Source organism: Perna viridis, chromosome 1 (assembly GCF_037379345.1).
Source record: "Perna viridis isolate PV_CMFRI_1.1 ecotype Kerala chromosome 1, ASM3737934v1, whole genome shotgun sequence".
Lineage (NCBI taxonomy): Eukaryota > Metazoa > Mollusca > Bivalvia > Mytilida > Mytilidae > Perna > Perna viridis.
The window spans coordinates 48286671-48312175 of NC_142445.1; the positions used below are offsets into that span (position 1 = coordinate 48286671).

A 25505-nucleotide genomic window follows, 5' to 3' on the forward strand; every position below is an offset into this window, starting at 1 on the left:
TTTTATTGTTTTTATTGTTGTGGCTCCCTTTGGCCCTTTATAACTCAAAAACTGTATGATTTTCATGAGTAATCTAATAAAAAAATAAGAATTACAAAATCAGACCAAAAATTAAAAAATAAAAAGAAAAAATTTGGGTGTTGCTCCACTTTGGTCCCCTACAGACTGACAATGCTAAATGCTATTTAAACTCTATTAAATATTCTCAAAACAAAATTTTCATAAGAAACAAATTAAAAAAAGAACAATTGTCATAATTGAATTTGAAGTAAGCATTCTTCATCAAAGTTAAATAAACACAAATTTTATCCCTTTTGGTCCCCTTTTTTGCAGAACACAAATGGCCACAAACCCCATTAATTCATTATAGTAAGCTTCTTCTAGCAGCAAGTATTGATATCTAAAAATTTCATGATATCTGAATCACTACAACTAAAGTTATGGAACAGAAATGAAGACATCAACCACGACAACATCAACATCATTACATAATACGACCACAGTTTTTAGCGGGCGCATACAAATCAATGACAACATAAATTGTTAATAAATGTATAAGCTTGTCTACCTGCATATACATAGACCAATGATCATCAGCATTATCCCCACAATAGCAGTAACTATTCCTGCTACCATTGGTACATCAATCTTCTCTGTTTCTGTGCAACAAAAGCAAGATATGTGATATTCACCTGCAAGCTGCTTATAAAAATTCTACAAGTAGGACATTTAATCATGAAAAATCCAGAGACCAGCCCTTTAGATAATAGAATGAAGCAAATAGACTCAGAGTAAAGCCATCCACAAAGCAGCTGGTTCTAATGGTACAATCAAAATGAATACAAAATATAAGAAAATAGGTAATACTAGTATAGTGAAAATTTTGTGAGAAATACAATTAACTCAGAACTTTGAATAATCCTTGAGATGACATCTCTCCTTCTTAATGTAAATGTTTACTTACAGATCCTTTCCAGACTACAACCTAGTAACAAAATAGATTTGTCACAAATGAACTTTTAAAGATAGACAGAGAACACGAGATATCTTACCTACGGTCTTAAGAGATTTGTAAAGAACTTTTTGCGGTTTACTCCAGGGTCCATACTGTCCATTTTCCATCTTAGCTCTGACTTGAACTAGATACTTTTGTCCTCTGGTTATATCTTTAAGTTTGTAGGATGTAGCTGATGGACTCACTGTTATATTACGTGACATTCCTAAAATAACTAGAAATACTGTGAGCAAGTTCACGAAGAGAATATCCCCCATTTCAAATAGGCTTAAATGTAAAACGTTTGTTTAATTATCTGCTTTTAGAGTCATCCAATAGTTATTATATTCCTACATGCACATCTATAAATAATGCCCAACCTTGCTATGAAATTTCATTAACATCCCTTCAGCAGTCTTAATAGGAGTTGTGCTTACAAGGTTTAAACATGTTAAATCCTTAAACTGGATTATTCCCCTTTACAGTCCTCCTACAGTAATTATGTTTCTTTTTGCAAATTTACATATGGTACCTAATATTCCTATAAAATTGCATAAAAAGCCCTTCAGTTGTTTAGGAGGAGTTGCACTTATGAGGTTTTAATTTAGATTCCTCCAACAGTAATTATATTCCTTCATGTACATCTTCATATAATACCAAATCTTCCTATAAATTAAATTAAAATCCCATGAGTGGTTTAGGATAAGTATTAACATGTAAAACCTTCAATTTGGATTTTCTCACATTGGAGTCCCCTGGCAGTAATTATCAAATGATACCAAACCTTCCTATTACATTTCATCAAAATTCCTTGAGCAGTTTAGTAGGAGTTGCACTTAAAGGAAATGGACAGATGGATTCTTATATACCCCCATCCCAACTTTCTTTGCGGAGGGTATAATGACTAGACATTGCCCCACTGAACAGTTGAACCCTGTACATTTGGGGACAAATGTGGACACACAATTGTTATGGGGTATAGACTAAGCACTTTTGACACACAATTTTGCTGCCATTCTAAAACACCCAACTATTTTTTTCTGGAAACACAATAACAGAATGTGACTGCAAATTTACTTTGAACATAAATTCCTGACAATATACACACTTCTCTATGGTAATCTAACACTCCATTGAGATTTATTACAATCCTGCAAGTTGTTAAGGAAGAGTTGCAAACAACAAATCAGACATAAGATTTGTTGAAAAAAAAATACGCCTAAGTCCATCAACCATCATGTCTACAATATATGCCCAAACTCAAATGCCTGACAGCATGCACATCTTCTTGAGGTTATATTACATCCCACAAAGTTTCACAACAATGATGCAATAAATGCAGATTGACACACAGACAGATGGACAGAAAGACAGATGGACAGCGTGACAGACAGACAGGTGAAACCTATATATCCCCAAAACTTTGTTTGCGGGGGTTTAATAAAGTACATATTTCGTTTCAATCATGTAATTAAAATTTTACCCTTCCTACTTTACTAGTTAATTAGAAAAGACTTTTTCTCTCCACAGGACATGTACATATGTACATCCTTTACAAGACTGATACACAGTCATATGTATGCCACTAAAGAGATCTGAAGTTGCCTATGCCGAAAACTCACACAAAACTATAGTATCAGATCATAACAATCCATTCTACAATTATAGCAACCAATCAGCGAGCAATTTCAGAGGAGATGCATCCATAAGGAATTTTACAGAGAAATATTGAAAACTTTTAAAGCATTTGTTGTACATAGGACTACTTCAATTTTAAAACAAAGAAAACAATACCATACCTTGACATTTGACCTCTGACCCATCAGCTGGACAGTATGAGATGAGGTAGGAATAAACTTTTCCTGAACTTTCTGCACAAGAATAATGTGTCCATTTCATGTATAATCCATCATCTTGTTCTACATCCTGAGGAACCTCAAATGATAGTGGGGTTTTAGGAACTGTTGGAAAATGTAATAATCAAAAGTTTTATACATAAGCAAATATCTTTTTCTCTGTGCTTACTCCCTGATATCAATTAATTTAATATTGCTATCATATCATTTAAAAAATACTACAATGTATGTGGCTTTGACTTTATCAAACAATTTAATTAGATTACCTTAAACTATCTAATCCAAGCAGAATTTTAACTTTCATTGGCTAATTAAAAAGTATTTATTGAACTAGATATGCTCAAGATACATTACATATGAAATATCCTCTCAATGTCTGCAACGGTTTAGAAATCGGAGAGTAAAAAAACTAAACCCATCAGAAAACCATTTTGTGACCCACTAATGTTTTGATGGATGGAATACAAACCTAGACTTCCCAATAGTAGGGATTGATTAAAGGACATAAATATATTCATCAAAACTAGCCATGTGCAAAAAATTGTCAAAATCTTATCAGTTTTCTAAAAGGTTAATAAAGGACTATTGCCATAGATGGTTTCTTTATCTCTATGAAAGTCTGCTGGCCATGAATTTTTTAGGTAGGGCTTGGGAGATAAACAATACATTCGTAAATATTTTATTTTTAGCCTAATTAAGAATGAGTTTACCTCCATCTTTGAGGTATAAACACTCCCGATACCATGTGATACCACTACTAATGAACCATCCAGCTTTGTTGCCACCCTCCACTGATATACCAAACTGATAGTCAGAAAAATGGCCATGTTCTATATTTATCACTGCCTTGTAAGTGGTCACGTTCTCAGAAGTATTTAACATGGCACGTATTGGCTCCTGTAAATAAGTTAAAATATAGAAATAGAGACAGTTTTACAAACTTCATTTTATTGTGAATCAAGTACCGGTAGATATATATTATCAAAATTACTGTTTTAAGGTATTCTTAAAAAATAGTCATTCTCAAGTAATTCTATATTATTAACTAGAACCATTATCAATTTTTTTTTCCAAAAGAAGTTAATGATAATCAAATACATTTACTGCTACCAATATCTCTATTTCAACAAAGAAGTTTATGTTCCCAAAACATAGTGCAGGAACATATTGTTTTTGTTTTAACTTTAATAATTCTTCTTTCCTGCATACTTTCGTCCTCATATCTTCTAAGAAACAGCAGAAAGGATTGGAACAAAACTTGGCACAAAAATAGGAGACCATATGTGCAATCAATATCTGAATTTTCAAACATGGCAGACATTTGAACAAGGCCACCTTTTAAATACAAAAAAAAACATCATGAAAAATAGGAAAAAAATCATAGAGACTGGATACTTGATTTATATATAGGTCTCTGATATAGGTTGAAAATTTTTAAAATTCGAATAAATTCCAAAAAAAATCCTGGAAACTGATTTTAGGAGATCATGTGACAACGGGAACATTTAGGGAACATCTTTGTTGGTGTCCAACACAATTAATACTAGTTGATATAGGTTTTACTTTGGAAGACTTACAATACATTCTTCTTTAAGTCTGGATGATTTACACCACAGAATATGGTAAGTGAGAATACATTTGAGTTCAGGGTTACTGTCTGGTATATATCCTGGTCCCCATTGCACTTCTACACTGGTTTTTGATAGTCCCTGCACATTAAAAGAGTCTGACAGAACTGGTCCTGTAAAACAAAGATTGGTCCTGTAATACAGATACAAGGATTAGTCCTTAAAACAGATACAAAGATTGGTCCTGTGATATGGATACAAAGATTGGTCCTGTGATACGGATACAAAGATTGGTCCTTAATACAGATACAAAGATTGGTCCTATAATACGGATACAACGGCTGGTCCTGTAATACAGATACAAAGATTGGTCCTTAACCATTGTTGAGCTACACCCGGAACTGTTCGGGATTGGACCATGTTCCGCTTTATCGGTTCTGGCAGTGTGAATCTGAGTTCAGGAAAGCGCAATTAGTGTCCATCTGCAAGCAGTGTCACTGTGCTTTAAAATGAGGCTATCTGATACAGTGTTTATTAATAAATAATGACTTGAAAGCTAAAAGAAGAGGTCACGAGTTTCTGCTGTTTAAAAAAAATGAGATTTTTTGGGGGGTAGGGTTCATTTCTCGAACTTTTGCCAGAGCAGAATATTTCTGTAGTACTCTATTTCGCCTGGAAACTAAATAAGAATGATTTCTGTCACCACTATTTTGATGTCAACCCCTTGTATTGACTACTTCCGGTTTATGGACAAACAGAGGCCCAAAATTGGAAAAAATCCTCAATTTTTCACACGAATGACTCATCAGGGCTCCTGACCCCCACTCGTGAATGTAATGCACTTTATTTGGCTTCAATAGCCTTCGCAGTCTTCGGGCTGCAAGATGAATGTGCTTTGGACAAAAATGACCATTTTCGAGTGACAGACCCATTTTCACGCGTTGGTCCATCCACCCTCCCACCATCTCCTCACCCCATCCACCCCACCCATGATTACCCATCTTTAATTTATATCTGACAATCAGCATCAGCACCATTGTGCAACTAATTTGCATATAATTTGCATAAGTTTGCAAAATATCGAAATCTAAACTTTCGTTCAGAAATGTGCAGCACCACAAGGGTTAATACAGATACAAAGATTGGTCCTGTAATACAGTTACAATGATTGGTCATGTAATACAGATACAAAGATTGGTCCTGTAATACGGATACAAAGATTGATCCTGTAATACAGATACAAAGATTGGTCCTGTAATATAGATACAAAGATTGGTCCTTAATACAGATACAAAGATGGGTCCTTAATACAGATATAAAGATTGGTCCTGTAATACAGATAGAGATTGGTCCTGTAATACAGATGCAAAGATGGGTCTTTAATGCAGATGCAATGATATTAAAAATTGAACACTGATGAGAGTGCACAACAGAGAAATCGCAGACACTAAAGGTAGAGATTTCATGCACTTAAATGAGGCTCCGTCAAATTTAAAAAACAGTTAAATCTAGTCTTGCATTTTCTAGCCATATTTGAATCTTTTTCGCAATTAATTTTTTTTTAATTAAAATGACATGACTGTTATATTTTTTGGTCTATGAAGAAGTAAACTCTATCAGGCATGGTGCACACTAATATCCTGTGCAGTATCTTATTTTCAAATGTGCACCATGGGCATTGCATTGGCAGTTTTGATCATATTTAGGCTAATATTAGAAGGTTAGCCAATAAAGAATCAAAAGATGTTAAAAAAATGCTTTTGTCTTCCATTGTGACTGATCAACCAATGATTTTTCAATTGTAAAATTATAATTAAAACTTTTAATTGAAGAAGTCTAAAACTTTGAAGTTCGAAGTTATGTTTTATTAATGCTTTAAAACCATATTTTTATAATGTACCATTTAAATAAGAATAATGCACAGTCAGGACTATAAAAATGAAAAAAAAAATGCCCAAATACATTTTTCTTTGAAATATGAAAATCTTTTACTAGTTTATACAAGTAAATACCTTAAAAATGCATACATACATACATGTACATACATAAATAATAGTAAACACAATGTAACAGTGCACTGACTTCATGGACTTGACAAAGAATTAATGAGGCTTAGAACTACTGGAGAATTAGAAGATATACCAAGCATTTTTACTCCTTCAAGCCATTCTGTTCATCAAAGTTTTTGACAAGTCAGTGGAGTAATACTGTCTTCATATTGCAACTTAACTTTAAAACATTATATTTTAATCCCAAAGCACAATGCTAGCAACATCCAGATAATTTCAAAACAATGTAAGGTTTGTGATGTCATAACAAGATCATATATTATACCTCCTTTAGAATTCTATAATTTTCATTGGTCTACAAAGATGAATTCAGCAAGTTCAGGAGGGTGAAATACTCGAGTATACTACATTTTAAAGCTTCAATAGGTGGAGATGTTGCATTTTGCTTTGATGAAAGTTTCTCAAGTGGTTAATATGGGAAAAAATTTAGACAAATTTGTAAACATTTACCATTAATAGCAATATGTGCTCGCTTTTTAGGGACGGGGTGTGGGGGATGGGGGGGATGGGCTTGGGTGTATTTTTTTTTTTTAAATAATGATTCTTTATTTCTTCGTTACTTAACAAGGCAGGTTTTTCAATAAAACAATTAATTTTGGTTACTGCTGAAATATAAATAAAAATTTTTCCCTTGCTCGAAAAATAATTCTAATCAGATATCAAATCCAAGCCCAACCCCCTCAGGAAAAAAAATGGTCAGTGCTTTACACAAACTTAATGATATTCAGTATAATAAAACACATACTGCTGGCAGTATGATATCACTTGTAAATATATAGATACATTCAATGTGTTTTGACTGCTCAGATAGAAATTGCAGAAATTACTTACTCAGCTTTTTAGGAAATATGACAATATGAGCATCATCAATTTTTGGATAGCCAACAGATGTCTTCTGGGTAAGCTTGAGTTTATACTTCTTCTCTGGATCTACTGTTAATACATAAGATATAGTTTCTGCTGGTATGTCTTCTATCTCTGTAATATTCTCCTGTTCACCATAGGGTACTATATCTATTAGTGTGATTCTATAGAACTTAATAATACCACAACGATCTTTCTCAGCTATAGGCTGTAAAATATACACACACAAAGAATGGAGCCATGGTTTATCCATATTGTTAATATTTTGCTCAATGTAATTACACCCACAATTGCTGTACTCCTGCATTTTAAAAGGTCAGTCATTGTGACACACAACTATAATTCTAAAAAATTTATTAAAATTACAACAAAGATTAAAGAACCTTAGTGAGCGCGCTCACATACCCCATGCGTTGTAATGTTGGACAGTCAAGTAAATTTGTTCGTAAGAGAAATACATCAAGAAGGACCCCAATAAAAAAAAATACAAGCGTTTTTTTCCAAATTTTAATTAAATTCTGTTAATCAGAGTAGTAGTTTCAATCTTCAGACTGTGAGTTTTAGTTAATCCAAAGTAAATATCGTAGCTGAAAAAAAAACGTACGCTTGACCTGTAACTTATCATGTTGAATTTATATACTGCAAATCATGTCAATATCTGCAAGTGTTTAGAAAAAAAGTCTGGAAAACTGTTATTTCTGTGAATTTTGCTAAGTTAAAGGCTGTAATTTCAGTAAAAATCATTAGAGCGGAAGAGAAGATAAACTTGACCTGTAATTCATCATGGTGAACTTATATACCAAAAATAATGTCAATATCTGTAAGCGTTTAGAAAAAAAGTCCGGAAAACTTTTTTTTTTCTGTGAATTTTGCTAAGTTAAAGGAGTGTAATTTCGGTAAAAATCATTAGAGTGGAACAGAACATAAACTTGACCAATAACTTATCATGATGAACTTATATACCAAAAATCATGTCAATACCTGCAAGCGTTCGAAAAAAATATCTGGAAAACTGAAGATGGGCTGATGGACAGGTCAAAACATTATACCCTTTGCAACTTCGTTGCGTGGGGTATAATAATTTGGAAACATATTTAAATGTTTCTAGTTGTGAAACAATGTTCCTCACTTAAAATATAACATTCATCAGAATAACCAATATATTTTCCATACCTGCCAATATATTCTGATACTGTTTTCTTTGGCCTGTTCAAAATACCCAGGCCATAACTTTGGCACATCAACTGGCACTACAAGAAAATATAAGCATTTTAAGGTAAGGAACATATAATTACAATAAGATTCAAGATATGAAATACATTTATCAACAAACTACTGACTTAAAAACACACAATATGTCTGCCCTAACCCCACTTCACCATTTCTGGGGTTATTTAAAGTCCCATCAATATCTAAAATCACTCCAAAGCATAACACTTAAAAGTGATAAACAGAACCTAGATGTTTAATCAAACTATACATGTGTCACAATTGGTACAACTTATCATTTTAAAGTTTGATAAGGTCCCATGAATGATTCAGTTTTTGAGTTTACTTACACATGTATTGTCAGCAGTTAACCATAATAAAGTATGTGGCAGGGAAAAGTTTGAAAGAACCCTTAAACAATTTGGACAATATAGACACAAATTTGATACAGTTTATTTGAACTGTGATTAGATGTTTTGCATGATTCTGACCAGAATGAAAGTGGTCAAATAAATTATAAAAATTTGCAGTAAAAAAAAAAAATGAAAAAATATTCTTACTTAAGACTACCTTTAAACCCTTACTTCCAGAAAGTTAAGGGCCATAACTCCTTTAATCTGTTACAACATTTCTTTTGCAGCACAATTCCACAGGGTTTCATACACTTTTACTCAAATTACTGCCTGAAAAACCAGACGAGTGGTGGTTTTTTGGCCCTTTTTACCCCAATTTAGTTTGTCGTCTCTTGACATATTCACTATATCCATCTGGTTATACACTCCCGAAAGGAGTCTTAATGGTTGTATATCAATTTGGTTCAGCATAATTATGGCCCAAAAAAAGTATCAATATCCGGTTTGTACCTTCATTTTCATGAGCTGACAAACAGCAACATGGCAGCTTCATTTGCGTATACTTTGTAAATGCGATTGAGAACCGAACCCGCCCCGGAAAATATTCACTAGTTTCGATGATTAAATACAAATCGAATCATAGCCTTTCTAGAGTTGGCCAAAATAGTCCGCAGTGTGGGATCCAGATGTTTACAAAACTTACATCATTTAATATTACCCATAATTCTTCAGTACATAAAAATTGTGAAACTGTAACGAAACAAAATGAAACAACAAGAATTGAAACGAAACAACTTGAAAAAATGAATCAAAACGAAATAAAAACAAATTGAATGATACAAATTGAAACAATGAAACAAAACTAAATGAAATATTTCAAGATGTTTTGCACTTTATAAGAACCATAATGTTTATCTATGCCAGACAATTTGACCCAAAAACATTTCATACGATGACAACCCATAATTCCTTACAAGTGCTGGCAGACATTTTGGCCCATAGATGTTTCAGACCAATGCTTTAGGATATTTAAAACCATATATCATTACAAAATTTTCCATATTGGAAGGTTATAAGTATAATATATCAAATAAGAGCTGAAAAAATAATCTAAGGTGTTTTTAATTAATGTTTTTTTCAGGAGCATTAAAAGGTTTTACCTTCCTCATACTATAATCACATAAAAAATGTGATGTGCTATTGAACTGTTGTAAAATTGTATCTATACCAACTGACTACCGCTTATTTTTTATTACAGCACAAAAACTACTGGTAAATGCCGATGGACATTAAGGATGACAACAGCCCCATAACACAATACGACTGCAAACTTGTTGTGGTTACATATAAAACTGGACGCCTGTAGGATGATAAACAATGGAAACTAATAGGAAGTGTTCATTTAATAAAAACTAAACCAAAAAAATGTAACAAATCAGTTTTCAAATCCTTTTTGAGAAATTGAACAAAATATCTTTTGGAAACCTTATCTTGATGAAACTAACCATCTTCTGCTGTTTTTCTTGTTATAATTTCCTTGTCACTCCAGAATCCTGTTTCATTGCCATTCAGTAAAGGACGAACTTCAATGGTAATATTATATGTAGTATATGGCCAAAGCTTTGTCAATACTACTGAATATTCATTCTTTCTGCCCAACTACAATGAATGAAAAGATATATTAATAGAGTATGTACATATACATATACATTTATAAGTTACTTCTTTTAATAACAGGTGTACATAAAAACACATTGATTGATGATTATACAGATTCTTCAATAAAGCATAGTATATATACAAATAAAAACTAGGTTCTCTGACACAAAGGCTTCTAATGTTGCAGATAAAAGGGTAAATTGACTTTTCAATTACATTATATTACCAAAAAAGATTACTTTTATCATTAACGATAGCAATTTCAATAATCAATGAAAATAAAAAAAAAAACAAGCTAAAAATACATATCTTCAAGCAGAAATGAAACACATCATCCAATTTTACCTCCCTGTAACTCTCCTGTTATTGGAGTGGTTTTGACTATATTATTTATTGTTCATTGAACACCCTCAAAATAATTAGTACTGAATACCTTAAAATCTATTAGGTATCTTTATCATAATTTATTGTCTGCATCAATCCTATACTAATCTAGTGTTTCCTGGTAAGTTATGAATGCTATTATTTAAGTCTTTCACATCAATTAATTCAATGTGCATATACGCCCACTATAATCAGGGATTGTCCTATATGTTATAAAAACTCATTCTTTTAGTTTTGTTGATGTTAGTACATCTGCTAAATTCTTGTGCCTTTTATAAGCTATCATTGACTTTTTTAAAATATTTTTCTGCAAACCATATCATCGCCAATAAGGTGCCAATATTTTAGTACAGTTTTGTGCAACTTCTTTATACAAGGATTATATTTGGCTGTCATCATCAAAGGAATTTCCTTCACCTATGAACTCTCTTTTGTTTTTCTAAGAATTTCTATTCCCTATTTTAAGTAGCAGTCTTTATAAAAATTAGACAGAAGGTGATTCATGCATGTCAAAAATCCACCGAATTCACTTTTATTTCTGATTAAGAATCAGTTACAGACCACATTACCAGTCTTAGATTTTCATTTGGGTGTTGCGCTTTTGAGATAAAATTTATATAGATTGTACATGAAATAAGCACTTTGCAAGAGTTATCGTTCTTGATTTTGTTCGATATGGTTGATTTCAGTGGGAGATAAATGTATGATTTTCTCAAAAGTACAGATCTGAATATGTAAAAGTCAACTTTTACGTGAAAATAATAGCATATGTAGATTGAAAAAGAATCGTTTGTTTAGTGGGATTTTCTTCACCATAAAACTAGTACCCTGTTTTAAGAATACAAGCAGCAATTCTGAATAAATGAAGTAATAAAATGAATCAACACATTGGGAAAATTATTCAAGACCAATACTATATCTTAGTTCATATCTCATATTCAGGATATGAATACAACATTTAAAACTAGAAATACTGTGAGCAAGCTCATAAAGAGAATACCTCATTCAAATGAAGTTCAATGTATTACCCATAAGTTTATTTATCTCCTTTACAAGTCCTCCAACAGTAATTATATTCCTTCATGTACATCAACATGTGATGCTCAAACTTCCTAATAAATTTCTTCAAAATCCCTTGAAAGATTTAGGAAAAGCACATATGATGTTTTAACATGAAAATTTTAACATGTAAACCCCTCCAGTTGGATGATTTCCCCTTGATGTCCTCTGACAGTATTTACAATCCTTTATGCATAAATTCAATCAAAATCCCTTGAGCAGCTTAAGAGATGTTTGGCTTTAGAGGTTTTAACCTGTAAAACCCTCAAGTACAATTATCTCCCTTTTGAGTGCTCCAATAGTATTTCTATTCCTTCACATGTACATATGATATAATGCCCATCCTTTCAATAAACATTCATCAAAATCAACTGAACGGTTTAAGAGGAGTTGTGCTTGGAGCTTGGAAGAGGAAGAAATATGGACAGACAGACGGACAGACAGTCATACAGACAGAGTATTTCCCTATAATAAGCCCCCCCCCCTTTACACCTTCACCAAATAACTTTATCATTAAGAATAGAGACAATGTCTCCAAATATAACTCCATTTTTTCTTACTTTCACAGCAATAGTTAGGTTATGAATTTTTTATCAACTCACAGCAAGACAATAATTTTTTTAATAATATTTTGTAAATTTTTTAATGGATTATCATAAAAGCAGACAATCATGTTTTATAACATTGTTCAAATTTTATTACACAACAACAAAAGAAAATTCAAAAATTGCCAGTGCATGAATAAGAAAATATATTAGTTACAACAAAACATGACTGCTGCAAAAGAGTTGCTGCACCATTGAGTCATGTTGGCTATGAAAGAAGAATGCGCCATCACATCATACCAGAAGTTTATAAAAATCTGTATATTTGGGGATACTAATTGGACTAGCCAACAATTCATCTGATGTAAAAATCCTTCCTTGAAAGTTTCATAATGCCGATTTGAAAGGGTTAGAACAAATTTATACTTAAAATAGCTAAAATTAGGCTAGCAAATAGCTGGTAAGAAATAAAGAATAAAAAATAAAATCATCCCACCCGCCTCATACCTTTTTGTGAAGGTTGGATAAAAATCTAACAATTAAGTTCACTTGACCCAAGTTTCATGGACATACAATATAGAATAATATGGTAGTACATCCTGGTCTTAAAGACAGGAGTAAACTATACATTGATGAGAGTGAATGAAGGATGGAAGAACATTTAGGCACAATGCATCAATTTATAGCATAGTATTGGAGAAAAGTTAACTTAGCAAAACTTCATTAATATTTTAAGACAGCAGCGCACATGCAAACACATTACACATGAAACTTGTGTTGATCATTTTCAAGACTTTCATGTTAAACATCACATAAACATAAAAAAAAAACAAAGTTAATTTCATTGAATACATGTTAATTATTTGACTAATTTAACACAGTTAATGAATGCTATACCAGTCTTACTGAATTTAATGTATGATTAAATTGTTCAATCAAAGTGAGAGGTTCCATGGAAAAACTCTGAAAAATGGAAAAATTTAAGTTTAGATGCTTCAAATAAAACTATGATAAAATTTGATGAAGCAAATGCAAGAAAAAGATCACTACACTGAAGTATATTTTTTTGTATTCCAGACCATACAGGTATTTGTACTAAGGAATCAATTACAAAATGTAATATCATGTGCTACCAAATTGTTAATACTATATGGAATGGTACTGAAAAAAAATAGGTATGATAAAACCTTCGTACATGAAACTTTCATATAAGTATAAGTGCACATGAAATCAAATACATCTACATGTGTAACAGTGAATGTAACATAAGTTTGGCATTTATATTCTCATTTTACACCTTGCTTTTGCTCTGTTTTAAATAATCAAATATAAATTCTGTACCCATGTTAAAATGAGTACAAATCTACCCCCTCCATGAATTATTTCTTTAATAATGTATTGAAATAAATACCAAATTGTATTTAAGATAACTTACATACACATATTACACTAACTCCTTATTCAAGATATGTTCTTTGCATGCAAAAAAATATATAACCCTGTACATGTAATAATAAGACATCCACTTTACCAAACACAGGAAAGATAAATAGCAAATTAAAACAAGGTGGGAAAAGCAACAAAGACAATATAACAAGAGGCTCCCAGGAGCCTGAATTGCTCACCTGGTTGAATTTTGTCTTACAAGGGCAGTAAATTTAAGAAGGATTTCTATCATAGTTTTCAAGATATTAACTGAAAATTGTAAAAAAAAAACTAAAAAAAAACTGTCTAAACCTAACGATTTTGGAGATACATGCGAAAAACTACTGTCTGACCTCTATGTTCTATTTTTAGTAATGGCAGCCACGTTTTTCGACAGATCAAAAATCCCCATATCAGTTCTATGCAGCATATCCTAAGGAACATTCGTACCAAGTTTGGTTCAAATTGGTCAAGTAGTGTCAGAGGAGAAGATTTTTGAATGAAATAACATAAAAAATAGCGAAAAATGTTGAAAAAGGGCAGTAACTCCAACATGGCTTAACGGATTAAAATTAAAATTTGTCCACAGATAGATCTGATCATGTGTACACTTTTACCATGTCAGAATTTAGCTAAACCTAAAGGTTTTGGAGATATATGCAAAAAACTAGGGTCTGACCCCTATGTTCTATTTTTAGTAATGGCGGCCATGTTTTTCGACAGATAAAAAATCCCCAAAACAGTTCTATACACGATACCCCAAGGAACATTCTTATCAAGTTTTGTTCAAACTGATCATGTAGTGTCAGAGGAGAAGATTTTTCAAAGAAATAACATATAAAATAGCAAAAAATGTTAAAAAAGGGCAGTAACTCCCACATGGCTTAGGTCTCACTAACCACTTCCGGGTCAAATGGCCACCCCCCTATGTAGTACCAAAAACACACTGAACCTAGACATATGCATTGTAAGTGCATTATTTGTGTGTATTATGATTAAAAGTAGTCAAAATAAAGCTGAGAATGTGTACTTTAAAATCATATATGTAATTAACTACAAAAGTGTATGAATATTGTTTACATGTGTGAGTAATTTGCCTCCATGCTGTCAGTTAGCAGAACAGGTAAAAATGTGGATTTTCAGTATATATGCGAAAAACTACTGTCTGACCCTTTTGTTTTATTTTTAGTAAGGGCGGCCATGTTTTTCAACTGATCGAACATCCGCACGTTCGTTCAATGCAAGATACCCCAAAAAACATTCATACCAAGTTTGGTTCAAATTGGTCAAGTAGTGTCAGAAGAGAAGAGTTTTGAAAAATTGTTAACGACAACAATAACAATGACAATGACAACGGATGACGACGACGAAGGACACCAAGTGATAGCAATAGCTCACATGGCCTTTGGCCAGGTGAGCTTATAATATTCTGTGAACATAAGGTGGGAACCTTTCACAAGTTCTTGCAAATGCTAAATAACACATAATAAATTGGAACAAAAAAATGAGGGAAATACATAACTAAAACAAGACAGAAATGTCGCTATGAAAGACAATTGTGCCCTACCGAAAACAGCTCCGTTTGATTTAATGTCTAAAAATGAAGGCACAGTGACATTAATCTATCATAAATATAGATATAGAAAAGACACTAAATTCATTACAGTGCAAATCCAAGTTCTAAAAATAACAAACTGAAGAATATGGTTTATAATATTTGTATAATTCAGTGCATGAAATTATTTTTCTTTTGTAAGGAATATGTTATTAGGATGTATTGAAAATCCCCAACAAATAGAAATCTTGCCAATACATTGATTATGAATGGTAAAGAGAATAAATACCCTTGTGTCAAATCAGAGGAGTAGCAGTCCAAAATTGATTGGTACTGCAGAATGAGTAAAATATTATATTTTGTACATTATTTTTACAAGATTTTTTAGAAAGAATTCTACTCTTCATGAATCTTTTCAAACATCAAATTCAAAATTAACTATAATATTTTGAAATATAAAACAATGTACGACAGACATAATAATACTGCTGAACAAATTAACTACTGTTATTATGTAAAATCATTCATAGCTGAGAAATCTTGAAAATTACAATATCCAAATCTCAAGTGAACTTACATCTTCTTAAACCCTTAATTTTCATAATCTCTCATTGCAGTGACCTGACCTTAGATATTATCCTTCACACACGATACGATGCCCAGCCTTCCTATGAAATTTTAGAAAAAATTCATCAACAGTGTAGAAGATGTTGCACTTATGAGACTTACACATGTAAAACCCTTTTAAGTTCTAATACCTCCCTTTGTAAATACAGGAAAACACATTGTTATTATTTTTTGGCAACTTTGTCAGTTTTCAATTGTTCCTATTGCCTTATAAATCTTATCTCAGGGTACTGCCATGATACTAAAAAATATCAGTGATGTCCAATGACAGGGTTATGTAACACTGACTGTGGCATCACTGATCAATAGAAATAACATCAACATGAAACCTCGACAGTACATCACATCAGGCCCTGTCAGGCTTGCTGTTATTTTTCCTGTCTCAGCTTCAAAACTGACATAATTCCGTATTACTTCATGCACATAAACATGTGTAGCCTAATCTGCCTATAAACTTTTATTGAAATCCATATAAGAAGAAAATGTAATAATGAGATTCTTTCGTTGGATTATCTAGCCTTGTAAGTATAAGACAATGATTATCTTCCTTCATGCTTATCTTTATATGATGCCTATAATTCCAATAAAATTTCACCAAAATCTGTTGAACACTTAAGGAGGAGATTTGTGGACAAGAACAGACAGACAAGATAATTCCACATAACCTCAAAAATGTGTTTGTGGCAAGTATAATCAAATCTGAAAATCTTTAATGCAGTAAGAATCCTACAGAGAATTCAAAAGGGATGCAACGTAGATATAGTACACTAACCTGACAAGTGTGGGTTGACGGATCCCATTCTGGGGTATAACAAACCCTGAACCTTTTTGGCATTTGCAAATTAGAATGTGTCCACTTTAAGCTGAAGGCAGTAGCATTTTGTGATATCTCTAAGCTAGAAATCTTCGCTGGTTTTACTGTTTGATAAAGAAAATAAATGACTTAAGTTAGCATGCAAATGTATCCCAAATCTTCACAAAGAAGAAGGAGCCTGCCTAAGTAATGCATTTAAGAAAGCTCATTTCTGTGGAACACAAATCCAATAAAATTTAAGGCAGGAAAATTTCATGCTAATGTGCACATCTTCATATATTTTACTAACTACATATCAAGTTTCCTGAAATTGTATTTGGTAGTTTGAGAGGATGGCAAAAAAAGCAAGAGGCTCCCAGGAGCCTGAATCGCTCACCTTGTTAAATTTTGTCTTTGAATGGCAATAAATTTAACAAGAAGCTTACTAATAATTTTGACCCAAGATAAAAATGAAAATTTGACCACAGATAGATCTCTAAATCTGGCTAAACCTAATGGTTTTGGAGACATATGTGGAAAACTAGTCTGACTCCTATGTTCTATTTTTAGTAACAGCTGCCATATTTTTTGAAGGATCAAAAATCTAAACAAAACTTTTGTGCAAGATACCTCAAGAAACATTCATACTAAGTTTGATTCCAATAGGTCAAGTAGGGTTAGAGGAGAAGATTTTTGAAAGAAATAACATTCAAAATAGCAAAAAAAACATTGAAAAAGGGCAATAACTCATAAATGGCTAGACAGATTAAAATGAAAATTTGACCAAAGATAGATCTCATTATGCTGAACACTTTTACCCAAACAGAATTTGGCTTAACCTAATGGTTTTGGAGATATATGTGAAAAACTAAAGTCTGACCCCTATGTTCTATTTTTAGTAATGGCAGCCATGTTTTTTGATGGATCAAAAATCTAAACAAAAATTTTGTGCAAGATACCCTAAGGAACATCTGTGCAAAGTTTCATAATATTCCTCTCAGCAGTTTCAGAGGAGAAGATTTTTGAAAAATTGTTAACGGATGATGATGACGGCGGACGACAGACACCATTACCATGATACTAATAATTTCTGTTGTTAATCAAGACAATATGTTTAAAAACTTAATCAACAGAGTAGTGTACTGTAAATCGTAAATTTTCATGCTGTCTTTTTTCAGGATATTTCTGTGATCAATCTACTTTCATGCAGTTTTATATTCACAATATTCTCCCAAATTATAGTAAACTGTTCTTTATAAAAAAAAAATATTCACGACAGTTTCATTTTCATGTAAAAACTTACCACGAAATAGCAAAAAAAAAATTGCTGCAAAAATTTCACAGCCTACAGTAATTCATAATGTATTACTGCAGTGCAGAAATCCTGGATTTTTTTTTTTTTTTTATTAATGCTACATTATTAATTTTTGAACAGTTTCCTGTTTTTTATGTTCATAACTGATCTGAAAAAATAGTCAAAGAAAATGTAAAAAAAATATGAGTAAAAAAGCTTACCAAAATCCTTGATATCAAAACTGAAACAACTTTCTTTATAAACATGCCTTGCAACATTAGAAATATTGATTCTAATCTCATACTGCATCAGAAAGACATCTGGAATATAGAGTTTTAGGTACTGCCCACTATGTTTGATTTGCATTTCACCCACAGCCTCAAGCATTCCCCTGGTAATAAAAAAATTGAAAATAATGTCAACATGATTATGGTGCTCCTGTGCTCAAATCATAACAGGTATTGTGGTGCTTTTGTCTTAATCATAACACTCCAATCAACCTATGTGAGCATTAGTTGATTCAGATCAAAAGACTCTTTTACTAGAATTCTTGTTTTGGTACAAAAAATGCATTTGTATGTAATCTTAGACTCTTTCAGGTAAGAATTAAATGTTGTCCTTACTCAGCTGAACCAAAACAAATATGTGTTTTAGAATTAAATCATCAGACTACCATACGGTGTACCTATCTTCCTAAAATTTTATCAAATGGCTTAGGAGGTATGTGGATAGAAAGACAAACAGGGTAATTTCTATATACCCAACCCCTAAGCTTTGTTTGTGGGGTACAAAAATTGGTTTTAATTCAACAATATTAACTGTACTGGATGTTTAGAGATTTGTTCAATGTAAGACAGTGAGACAGTGCTTTACTTTAAAAACAGTAACAGTAGTGCTAATGTCACAAACTAGCAAGCTCAAATACCATTCTGTGTAAGAATCAAGCAATGAGTGGCACATCATTTTTCTCAATTTGGTCTTATTTGCCTCAAACATATTTAATCCATCTAGAAAACAACTAAAAAGAAATTTAAAATTCTGTAACTTAGATACTTTTTGACTGCTTATATAGGGAAAATGTGCATGAAAATTTTCCTGCAATTTTTCATAGTACATTTCTACTAAATTTAACCTATTAATATCTTAAAGGTTAAGAGGTAAAAATACTTGGATAAGGTGGCTGTATTTTTTTCTTCATATGCCACATCTTATACACATTTTGCCTGATTCTTATACAGAGAAGTACCCAATATCATAACAGTATGCAAGTTTGATACAATATCATTAGTTAAAAACATCAACCCCAATAAGAATAAAATTCTTCACAGGGTGCAGCATGATAGAGGAGAAACAGAAGAGGTCAAAACCCTTCACGCCATTCAAACTAGATGTAGCATAGAATTTTGATTGCCACTATTTATTTGACACAGGATATGAATTTGACTATAATCAATGTGGCTCCTTTTTTGGTTCAAGCTACATTCCCAAAATCAATCTAAGTCTTCCTTTTGTGATATAGCACCCATGGCACAATTTCACTGAAATCTATACACATGCACTTATGTCAAAACAAATGTCAGAGGATTAAGACAACCACAGCATGGTCACCATGAATTTCATTAACGTAGGTCAAAAACCTTTTACACTTTCCAATGACAATTGATTGAGGACTGTAGGTTTTTCTCCAAGTGAACTATTTACTTAAAACTTGGAAAAAGTCCAGTACCTTCCACTGTTGAAAGTGAATTAGTAAAATTATGCCTCTGACCTGTGGACTCCTTACCAATTTAAACTTCTATCTAACAAGAGGCTCCCAGGAGCCTGAATCGTTCACCTGGTTGAATTTTGCCTTTCAATAAATTAAACAAGAAGTTGTCCAACAATTTCGACTCAAGAAAACTTTGATAGGACTTATCATAAGGATCATTTCAGCAAATGAAAGCTTCTATTGGTAAAATAGTGTTAGAGGAGAAGATTTTTGAGAGAAATAACATTAAAAAGAGCAAAAAATTTCGAAAAAGGGCAATAACTCCAACATGGCTTAATAGATTAAAATGAAAATTCGACCGCAGATAGATCTCATCATGCTGAATACTTTAACCGTCTCAGAATTTAGCTAAACCTAACAGTTTTGGAGATATATGCAAAAAACTACTGTCTGACCCAATTGTTCTATTTTTAATAACAGCAGACATGTTTTTCAATGGATCAAAAATCCTCACATCAGTTCTATGCAGGATACCCCAAGGAACATTCATACCAAATTTGGTTCCAATTGGTCATGTAGTGTCAGAGGAGAAGATTAAAAAAAAAAAAAAACATTAACAAGAGGCTTCAGGAGCCTGAATCGCTCACCATGTTAGTTTGCCATTCAAGGGCAAAAAATTTAACATGGAGTTGTCCAACAATTTTGAGTCAAGAAAACTTTGGGAGGACTATCATAAGGATCATTTCTGCGATAGAAGTTTCTATCTATTATAGTTTTCAAGATATTGGCTGAAAACTGTGAAAATTCATCTTTCAAGAGCAATAACTCTTACAAGGAATCACCTGACAACTTTGATCCCTGAAGATTTTTGAAGGCCTTATAATACGGGTCATTTCAGGTATCAAAATAATTTTGCTAAACCTAATGGTTTTGGAGATATACGTGAAAAACTACAGTATGACCCCTATGTTCTATTTTTAGTAACGGCTGCCATGTTTTTTTGATAGATCAAAAATCTAAACAACTTTTGTGCAAGATACTTTAAGAAACATTCATACTAAGTTTGATTCCAATTGGTCAAGTAGGGACAGAGGAGAAGATTTTTTAACACCGTGTCAGAATTTGGCTAAGCCTAATGGTTTTGGGGATATATGGGAAAAACTACTGTCTGACCCTTATGTTCTATTCTTAGTAACGGTGGCCATATTTTTCCACTGATCAACAATCCCCACATCAGTTCTATGCACAATACCCCAAGGAACATTTCATAACATGTTTTGTTTCAATTGGTAAAATAGTGTCAGAGAAGAAGATTTTTGAAAGAAATAACATTAAAATTGGCAAAAATCATTGAAAAAGGGCAGTAACTCCAACATGGCTTAACGGATTAAAACCAAAATTAGCCCAGAGATAGATCTCATCATGCTAACACATTTCCCTTGTCATAATTCAGCTAAACCTAATGCTTTAGGAGACATATGTGGAAAACTACGGTCTGACCCCAATGTTCTATTTTTAGTAATGGCAGCCATATTTTTCGACGAATCAAAAATCCCCAAATCAGTCTTATGCAGGATACCCCAAGAAACATTCATACCAAGTTTAGTTTCAATTAGTCAAGTAGTGTCAGAGGAGATTTTTGAAAGAAATAACATTCAAAATAGCAAAAAAACGTCGAAAAAGGGCAATAACTCCAACATGGCTTAACAGATTAAAATAAAAGTTTGACCACAGATAGATCTCATCATGCTGAACACTTTTATTAATTTCAGAATTAGCTAAACCTAACGGTTTAGAAGATATATGCGAAAAACTACTGTCCTTCCCTATGTTCCATTTTTAGTAACGGTGGCCATGTTTTTCTATGAATCAAAAATCCCCTCATCAGTTCTATGCAGGATACCCCAAAAACATTCATACCTTGTTTGGTTTTAATTGGTCAAGTAGTTTCAGAGGAGAAGAGTTTCTGAAAAAATTGTTAACGATGACGACTAACAACGATGGACACCAAGTGACGGCAATAGCTCACATGGCCTAAGGCCAGGTGAGCTAATAATGAGACGAATAGAGAAGATTGAGACAGCTTTAAGTGTGAATACATACTTTATACCATATTTGACAGATATATTAACTGCATTAAAGGCTGTTTCATTCCACTGTCTGTATATGACACCCATATCAAAGGTACATGTCATGTCCCTCCAATTATCAACCATACATGTAAAATTCTCAACTAAGGATGGAGCATCTGAAAATATCATGAAATACTTAGTTAATTTAGATACCATTTTTATGCTAAAATAAATGAAAGAGAATAACCTAAAGTACTAGAAGTTCATTCATATTTTGGCAGTCAGTATTTGAGATTGAACCCAACCAAAGGAAGAAATTAAAAGATTAAAAAAAGCCTGAAAATGGAGTACAATCTAACATGCAAATGTAGTGTATAATTATTCATTAAAAAAAAACAGTTTTCTCTCATAGCTACTGAGAACTCTGTTACAAAAGTGTGAATTGACAAACAAAGATAGATGGCCAGATTAATGAACCTATAAGGTGACTGCAATCCTTCAAGAAGGACAAACTAGAAAAACTGTGAGCAATACCCACTAACTTGATACCCTCCGCTACCCCATTTGATGACCTTCAAATTGATTTTGATCAAAACCTGAAAAAAGGAGCTGCACAATTGGAAGGTGTAATAAAAATTCTGTGAAAGTTTCATTAATTTCCATTAAGTGATGTAAGAGGAGTAGTAAACAAGAGGCTCCCAGGAGCCTGAATCGCTCACCTAGTTGAATTTTGCCTTTCAAAGGCACTAAATTTAAGAAGAAGTTGTCCAACAATTTTGACTCAAGAAGTCTTTGGTAGGACTTATCATAAGATCTTCTCAACAATTGAAAATTTCTTTTAATCTATCATAGTTTTCAAGATACTGACTGAAAACTGTTTAAAAAAAGGTCATTTTTCCCCTTTCAAGGGCAATAACTCTTACAAGGAGTCATCTGACAACTTTTATGTCTGAGGACTTTTGTAGTCCTAATAATATGGATCATTTCAATTGAAGGAATTTTGCTAAGCCTAACGGTTTTGGAGAAATATGTGAAAAACTATTGTATGACCCCTATGTTCTATTTTTAGTAACAACAGCAATGTGTTTTGATGGATCAAAAATCCCCATATCATTTCTATGCAGGATATCCTAAGGAACATTCATACCAAATTTGGTTTCAATTGGTCAAGTAGTGTCAGAGGAGAAGATTTTTTGAAGAAAAACATTCAAAATAGCAAAAATCGTTGAAAAAGGGCAATAACTCTAACATAGCTTAATGGATTAACACCACAATTTGACCACAGATAGAACTTGTCATGCTGAACACTTTTTCCCCCACAACAGAATTAAGCTAAACCTAACGGTTTAGGAGATATATGCAAAAAACTACTGTTGAATCCCAATGTTCTATTTTTAGTAATGGCGGTCATGTTTTCAATGGATCAGAAATCCACACACCAGTTTTATGCAGGATACCCCATGGAACATTCATACCAAGTTTGGTTCCATTTGGTCAAGTGGTGTCAGAGGAGAAAAGTTTTGAAAAATTGTTAATGACGACGACGATGGACGCTAAGTGATGGCAATAGCTCACATGGCCTTCGGCCAGGTGAGCTAATAAGAGATAGGTCCACCTATGTCCCCTAATTCATACAAGAAACCCCCAAGTAAACTCGGATCAAAATATCAAACAAAAGGTACACAATGAGAATATATAGTAAAGATTCTGTGAAAGTTTCATTAAATTCCATTCAGTGGTATAAGAGAAGTAAAAGACTAAAGATGGGTACCCATGTGTAATGGAGGGAAGGAATTACAAACAGAAGGATGGACAATACATACAGCATCTGTGCATCAAATTATTTGCATCTGTATATATTTTTCAAATTTATATACTGGTTCCAGTGCATTGACTGCATTATAATGTCATAATGGATTACACTTGAGTTATGTAACCATTACAAACTGGCTCCAGAAACACTAAATTACTCCATTAAAATTAAATTCAAGGGAAATAACACTTAAGAAGGTAGACCTAGAGTAAGGGACACAACTCTTAAAAATCATTGGAAGGTTTGTATTCAGCATTTTACATCAATCTTATGTAAGCATCTAATTAACTTGGATTCATTTTAATCTACTTCAAACAAAAGCTTGAGAGGTTTGGTGAAATTGAATATGTCATTAACTTCATGAGTTATGTCCCTTACTTTAAGTCTACTTCCTTAATTACTGTAAACCAAGAAATTTTTGCATGATATAAACTTTCGCGGTTTTCGAGAGCCTGTGAAAAACGTGAAAGTTTATATCCGCAAACAAGTCGGGGAAATTGGATTGATCAGGTTGGGTGTCTTGTGTACAATTTTTCCATCGAATTTTCAACTTCTGGTTGATCAAATACAGTTATCTTTCTTTGATTTTAATTTTCGTCTTAATACCTAAAAAAATGTAAGATAGGTATATAAAATATTTATTTTTAGTACACAATAAGATAATGTTTTGTAGCATTAAAATCATTCATCCATAAATATCAATACGCAGTTGACAAGAAAAGTATTTAACGTTAACTATACAATAAATGGCGGTTCCCTGTCATATGAGAGGGATATCCAAAGGAACACATGACAAGACAAAGATAACTCATTTTTATTTGTATTTTATTTAACAAGATAGTCGTGAAAGTTTACTAATGCGAATATTAGTTGGTTTACAGTACCAAAATTGTTAAACCCTTTAATGAACTGTTAAAACTAAGTCAAATAACAAATCAATAATTTTCAAACAAAAACTGATTTATTCCATGGTTGTGAAAAACAGCCAAGAAAAGTGAATTTTTGTATTATATCAAGCTATAGAAGAGCTACCAGTATAGTCAAACAACACTTTCATCATTTCATTTTATACAAGAAATTAAGGTTATTTTTAAATATGTAAAGGATTAAATGTTATTTACTGTTATCTCAGTAATATGATTGCATGCTACATTTACTTTCAATTGTATAATAACAAAAATATCATAATCATAAATATTTGTAACATTTTTTCCACCATTCTGCTAAGCTTATATATTAAATTAAACATTGAATAAAAAAGTTGAATGAATGACAAACTTCAGATTAGAGAATAATCTCATCAAGGTGAGGCAGATTTGACCTACATTTATAGAACTCTCTTAAAATTCAATGTTCAATAAACCACCCTCACAAATGACCTATAAACTAAATAACCTGATTGACAAGTCAATAAACCAAGAGTAATAAAATAAATCATCAAAATATTTTATTGTTGATGCCTTCAAATTTATTTATTTCTATACATATCAAAGACCCTTAGAAAATTCACACCCTTCTTTTTGACAAATAAGTTATTTAATGGTTGACTGTACAATTGAGGGTTGGTTTTGACAAAATTACAACAGCAACTCAACAGGCAATTGAAAATTTTATTTATTTCCCTTCTATAACTAAGGCCGCCACTGTAACTATTGTTG

At 32.4% G+C, this 25505-nt stretch overlaps 1 protein-coding gene across 22 annotated transcripts in view; it reads right to left on the reverse strand.

The window, feature by feature from the left end:
- LOC148629107 (interleukin-6 receptor subunit beta-like) overlaps positions 1-25505 on the reverse strand; it is a 68005-nt gene that overhangs the window by 7112 nt on the left and 35388 nt on the right. For 17 of the 22 annotated variants that reach the window (XM_088544020.1, XM_088544001.1, XM_088543872.1 and 14 more), the window contains 12 exons: positions 22066-22210; positions 18476-18645; positions 16940-17085; positions 13467-13523; positions 10419-10572; positions 8525-8601; positions 7319-7559; positions 4428-4591; positions 3561-3747; positions 2794-2955; positions 1053-1220; positions 569-659 (listed from right to left, as the gene is read on the reverse strand). In XM_088544020.1, coding sequence (XP_088400146.1) covers positions 569-659; positions 1053-1220; positions 2794-2955; positions 3561-3747; positions 4428-4591; positions 7319-7559; positions 8525-8601; positions 10419-10572; positions 13467-13523; positions 16940-17085; positions 18476-18645; positions 22066-22178 — 1730 coding nt within the window. In that variant the 5' untranslated portion in view covers positions 22179-22210. Of the gene's footprint in view, positions 1-568; positions 660-1052; positions 1221-2793; positions 2956-3560; positions 3748-4427; positions 4592-7318; positions 7560-8524; positions 8602-10418; positions 10573-13466; positions 13524-15552; positions 15580-16939; positions 17086-18475; positions 18646-22065; positions 22211-25505 lie in introns of all 22 variants that reach the window. The other 5 variants (XM_088543977.1, XM_088544010.1, XM_088543982.1 and 2 more) reach the window with 2 other exon arrangements.